Below are 6506 nucleotides of genomic sequence, written 5' to 3'. Positions count from 1 at the left end.
AATATAAGTGAATAGTTAGCTGGTTTTTCATATAAGAATTATGAAAAAAATTCTTATAAGGTTGGGTTGTTCCTAGAGTGATTTATTTTATCTTCTACTACCGTTTTCTAGGCCTTCAAGTGTTGTAGTCTTCAATCAAGTCTTTCATTTCATCGAATGATTGTGGGGGAAACCTGCGTTAGTCAGAGTAGAATATGCAGGTTAGAGTTGAGAGAAAAAAATTATCTCTGCGTTTGATTACTTCTAGTATTTATACTTTTTGGGTGGATTTACTCTTATGAGTCCGCTCATGCAGTTCAAAATAGGATTCAATTGTATCTTAATCATTAATCACGTTTTGTAAATAAACTGACTTAATTATAGTTAAATGACATTTTAAGTGAGCCGGATGATCATCGGCCATTCAACCTCTCAGTCGGATGACCATTGGCCATTCAACCTCTCAGTCATCTGATAATACAAAAATATTTTCGGAAAACATTAATTTTTAATTAACACGCAGGAAGGGAAAAAAGAAAAATAAGTGTGATTAAATAAAAATATATATGATAATAAATTAAATAATATTATTTAAAGATATCTGTATTATATCTCTAACTAAGTAACTTATAAAACAATAACCTAAAATACTATTACACAAAAGAAAACCTGAAATTCTATTGTAAACAAAAACAGCCATAAGTATAATCATAATAGTGAAAGAAAAAAAAATAATATAAAAAACATTAAAACATATAAATTAAAATCGTTGATTATAGTTAACATCCAATAGCCCCTATAGCTCAGTGGTAGAGCGTCAGTCTTGTAAACTGAAGGTCTGTAGTTCGATCCTGCATGGGGGCAATTTTCTTTTATATATATTTTTAATTATTTTAAACTTTTACCAATTTAGAATAATTACTTAATCTACTTTTTTTTTTCCATTTTCGGTTTACGTTTATTTTCATATTAATTCCAACCATTTATACTCCAAATTTAATTTCTTTTATTTATTTATATATATTTATATTTAATATTAAAAATTAAAAAATATGAATTAAATTAAAATAACGTTTTTGTATTCACTTTTTTTTATCATTTATATATAATTATGTTTAATATTAAAAATTAAACAAAAGATATCAACTAAAACAAGTAATAAGAAGAGATAAAAACTATAATTGATAAGAGATATGGAGATAGGAAGTGGTAAGAATGTTTTCATGACTAATAAATTGTTTCATGTTTAATAAACTGAAACTACTCTATATTTAAAATTTAAAATTAATAACTGTTTTTTTTTTAAAATGACAGTATATTGATTTTTAAAAAATAATTTTTAATTAATTATTTAATAAATAGAAAATGATTGAAATATTTAAAATAATCGCTCCTCTATTTTTTTATTATTAATTTAAAAATCGTTCTTCCACATACCAAATATTTTAGAAAATAATAAAATATACGCAATGTTCAAAATAATAAAATTAAATTAAATATTAATATAAAAATAAAATTAAAAAATAATTGAGAGTAGGTAAAAGGAGAATTCATTTAAATATAGGTATATGTATAGATAATTTAATTTATTTATTAACTTTATTGAAAATTGCTATTTTTTTACCCCTTGTTCGTTTAAAACAAGTTCAAGTTCATTTTTTTTTTAATTTTCTTCATAAGCCTTATTAATATAATGTATATACAAACTCAAAATAATATTTAATTTTTATTAATATACATCGCAATTATATATAACATAATTAAATATATTATAAATAAATATTCTTGAATACATAAACTATTATACTAGAAAAAAACGTAGCTTCACTGCACATTATTCTTATTATAAGAATAAATCTACTACGCAACATCGTGAAACGTATGAGAGTAGAATAGTTGTATACACGGTGACTCATCGTGAACAATCTTTTGTTTTGTTCTGTTCCAAACCTAAAGTGACACGTGGCTGTCGTAGGTAGTTTGGACTAACATGTTTGCCACTGATAGCGGGCACTGCTTGACTAGTAGTCACTGGTTGTTTTGAACAACTTTTCCGTAAATTATATTTACATGATAATATTAAGAAAATAAATATAAATTAAAAAATTGAATTAAAATTAGTTTATGGATATGTTAGCTTAGAAATATTTTTCTACATTTTTTTTTAATTTATACATAAACTAAGTCTTAGTTTATTAAAAAAGTAATTGTTTTTTATTATCTTTTTCTCTTACCATAATTAACCAAACTTAATTCCCATCATCTCTAATTAATATGAATTTTTACATTGGCAATAGTTTAAAAACATTCTGTATATAAATGAAGATGGATCTAATGGATAAAAAACACACTCATATTTAGGAAAATTCTGAGTTCAATTAATGTCTCCTTCTGCTGGATGTGTGATTTTTTATTGATGAATATACATGTTCTTGGAATATTCAAAACTATTATAATATCCTAAACTTTTGAATATAAAAAAAATGTTTTAAATCATATTTATATTTATGTAAGTGTGCTATTGAGTTTTGAAGTCTGTCTTATTCTTAATAATCTCTCAAAATTCAACTTATCCAAGCTTTTGAAAATTTAAATAATATATGATTTTTACTATTAAACACATAATCTTATGTAAGCTTGAGTCGTTGTGTTAAATATTTTTAAGAAATTACTTTTTATGAAAGAAACTTGTGATCTTTATATAAAGAAATAGATTCTATATCTCTCTCTCTCAAAATAAGAGCTTGATTTTTTTAGTGTATGAGTTTTTATTATTCATTCATCAGAAATTAATTATCTTATAAAGTAATTATTTTAAAATTTATTTTTTTACATATCACATTCTATAAAAATATTGAAAATACATTATAATTAAATCAGTAACTATTATAAAAATATTTTTTAATTGAGAAGATATTTTGATTCTTCCTTCTAAACTTTCTCTCGTATTTCTTCTTCTTTTTTTTGGACTTATTAAAACCTTTTTTGTAATAAAAAAAATCGAAAGCATCTTCCTATCATGTATAAGTTAATCAAACTTCTGTAAAACTAAAGTACTATTCTTTCTTTTCCCCTATTTTGATCGTATCGAAAGGTCCACTTTCTATATAAAATATCCCCTTTTTTAACCTAAAGAAAGAATAAAGTTAAGGAACCACTATAAATACACTCATCAAAGAACCAACAAACATCACACTAATCTCCAAAGTGCAAAACAACCAACTTTCCAAACTCCTAAGTTATAGTTTTGGTCAATCCCAAAAACCATCTTCTTCTTCAGCCATGGCCCTTAACATTAGCTTCAGATGTTTGGCAATGGTTGCCATTTTATTTTTCGCCACACTGCAAGGAACTCTTGGTAAGCTTCTAAAACATGAAAACCTCTTAACCAAATAGTTATTCATGTGCAATTTTTTTTTATGGAGAGTTAATTTTTCAATGCATTATATATAAAAAATGAATTTGATTTTCTTATCTAGATTCATTGTATATATTCAGATTCGATCCTTTTAATCACATAGAAAAAATAGTTAGTCATTGAAAAGTTAGGATAACTATTGAAAAATGAATTTTAAGTTTTTATTCCAATTATATATTTTGAAATCTCTTTATCTATTGTATATATGGGATCTACAACCGTAAATTTTGAAAATTTATAAACTCAGAAAATAGGAATATAAAGATTGACAAGAAGGGAGGGAGAAAAATTAGATAAAAATTTAGGGTACTTCCTTAGTATTGTTTTCCAATTATTATGTTGATATATTTAATGCTAACATGTAAAATTAACAAGATTACCCAAATTAAGCTCCATTTTTAACTAGATAAAATATCAAAATATTGAAAAATGCATTTAAGCTTTATCCTTGAAAGTTAATTAATTAAAGGACATTTGATTTAATTAACATGTATTATTTGCTCCTACGTATTAATATATACAGTATAATGCAAATAGATAGATCCAACTCTCTCATTAGTTGAATATCTTTTCTCTTAATCAGAAGTAAATAGTTTATTAATTGTCTAAAAAGATAAAAAAAAAGTGTTATTGTTAATTTGTATGAAATTAAAGAATGACGGAGTAGTATAGGTTTTCTTTTCGTAAAAAACAACATTTCTCTTAATTTAAATCGTTGTTGGAAATTTTTTCTCATTCTTATTCTTTACACACTTCTTGAATGAATGAAGATGCATTTCAAAACGTAGTTTTAGCATCTCTAACACACGTGGGGACGGTGAAATTTCAGGGGAGGTGGAATGCGAGCGTTTGAGCGAGGCCACGTGTGCATTTGCGGTGTCGTGGGAGGGAAAACGGTGCGTGCTGGAGAAGCGTGTGAAGAGGAGCGGGGAAGAAGCTTACACGTGCAGGAGTTCAGAGATTGAAACGGAATCACAAAAGGGACACATTGAAACGGAGGAATGCATAAAGGGTTGTGGTTTGGACAGAAAATCCTTTGGAATCTCTTCGGATTCTCTTCTTGAAGTTGGGTTCACGCAAAACTTGTGCTCCCCTCGCTGCTACCAAAACTGCCCCAACATTGTTGATCTCTATTTCAACCTTGCTGCCGGTGAAGGTAACAATATCGCTCCCTACGTCACCCGCCCTATACAAAGTGGTTTTTCAATTTTGTCTCATTATATATGGAACATTTTGAAATTAGTATAATATTTTTAAAAATTAAATTATATTAATCCTTTTGACAATTTGTTATTATATTATCTTATAAAAGAATTATTAAATAATAACTAAATTTAAAGATAAAAAATAATTAATTATTATATTGATAAAATTATATGTTATTTTAAAAATTAAATAATTATTTATATTAAGAATGATTTCTATTATTAATAAATATTTATAAAATAAGTTATAAATTTTTATTTAAATTAATTATTAATATTTTAGCTACTAATATTTTATACTCTAAATTATAGTCTTTAAAAAAATTAAGATAGACTAATTTATAATATAATGTAGTTAGTAATTAAAATTTTGATAGTTAATGATTATGTATTAATTTAAAAATTATTTTTAAAATTTTTATTAATAATTGAAATTACTTTAGATATTAATAATTTTTTAACTTATAAAATGATTTATAATTTAGTTAATATAATAATTAATTATTTTGATCTTTAAAATTAATTTTTATCTAATATTTTTTTTAACAATTTTCTTGTAGTTGTAGTAGTGTTAGTTATTGTTAGAAGTTTTCTTAATAAATTAACTTTGAGCGATAAAATGTTATTTATTGTATTTCAACTGATCTTTCATTAAATTATTTAAGTAGTTTCATGGGAAGTAATATTATGTGTTGAATATAGTTTTTTTTTAACAAAAGATGTTGGAAACACATTATCCTTTTTTATTGAGGAAATTATTTTTAAAATTACAAAATTTGGTAGATTTTGGCATATTTAACTACCTATATCTCCTGATTTTATAGTTTTTAATAACTCTTAACCAAGAGTATTGTATTCGTGAAACTTCTGGTAGATGCAAGGATGAAACAACCTCAGACCTTACAAATGTTACAACATATTGCACTATATATAACACCGACAGACACATCTTGAAAACCATGAACAAAATGTGATGATGATGTTAAAATGTGTGAATTAAAAGTTTTGTCCTTCGTGTATACACAGGTGTGTTTCTTCCCAAACTGTGTGCATCACAAGGTGAAAATGCTCGTCGACAAACTTCTGAGATCAAAAGCTCTGGTACCGTGGCACCAGGACCAATAGTGCACTCTCTGCAACTCACTTTAGCTTCTCCACAAACTTTTGAAGCTGTGGAACTCACAAATGAACCTGCAGTTGCTCCATCCCCTCAGTTCTAAGTAGTGTTTTTCATAATGCATGCAAGATATATAATGAAAGATAATTAGTGTGTTTGATACTTAATGCGTGTTTAGTCTGTAATAAGGATGTTGCACATAGCACACCAATATATAGCTATATACGGGGTTTGAAATGTATACTTAGTTATTAATCTATTTTGTTCTAAAATCTTTTTATACTCCAAGTGATCTTTCAGACTCTTGGCATTGAAAATGAGTGTACTTTTCATTATTTTAGGTGATTTAAAAAGTATTATTCATTATAATTAAAATCCATGTTTGGTGTCAATAGTCATGGAATTGAGATTTTTAAGTAAATGGTTAATAACTTGAATTATAATTCTTGTATATATTAGAAATTTTTCACTGTAAGACAACGTGATATTAGTTTTATAAAATTTACGTTGGTCAAGAGTGAATGCGAGTTACATTAATCAAATTCAGGCAAATTTAACACACAAAAAATGTTGTGTAGATCAACCGACACATAAATAACGTGAAAAGAAAGTAAAAAAAAAAATATGTCGACCAGACCGCCATGACCAACACTACATGTCCAAAAAAAATATTATTTGATGTGTTGATTAAGCGGATGCATAGATATTATCTTTTAAATTTTTTTATTATATTTGTAGATTTATTTATTTTAAATTTATTGAGTTTATAATGTTGTAATAAATATAG

The 6506-nt window shown here is 25.4% G+C and overlaps 1 protein-coding gene and 1 non-coding gene across 2 annotated transcripts; both read left to right on the top strand.

The window, feature by feature from the left end:
* Positions 1–771: 771 nt before the first annotated feature.
* On the top strand, positions 772–843 carry TRNAT-UGU (transfer RNA threonine (anticodon UGU)). Its single transcript has one exon. It is a non-coding gene; the product is annotated as a tRNA-Thr (tRNA).
* A 2327-nt stretch (positions 844–3170) lies between these two features.
* Positions 3171–6140, top strand: LOC137836507 (uncharacterized). Its single transcript, XM_068645184.2, has 3 exons — positions 3171–3337; positions 4227–4553; positions 5629–6140. Exons 1-3 carry the CDS (start codon positions 3262–3264, stop codon positions 5820–5822), a joined length of 597 nt encoding a protein of 198 aa, XP_068501285.2. The 5' UTR covers positions 3171–3261; the 3' UTR covers positions 5823–6140.
* Positions 6141–6506: the final 366 nt, after the last annotated feature.

Source organism: Phaseolus vulgaris, chromosome 4 (assembly GCF_051622355.1).
Source record: "Phaseolus vulgaris cultivar YP4 chromosome 4, ASM5162235v1, whole genome shotgun sequence".
NCBI lineage: Eukaryota > Viridiplantae > Streptophyta > Magnoliopsida > Fabales > Fabaceae > Phaseolus > Phaseolus vulgaris.
Note: the sequence above shows the minus strand (reverse complement) of the source record. Positions and strands in the feature narration are given on the sequence as shown.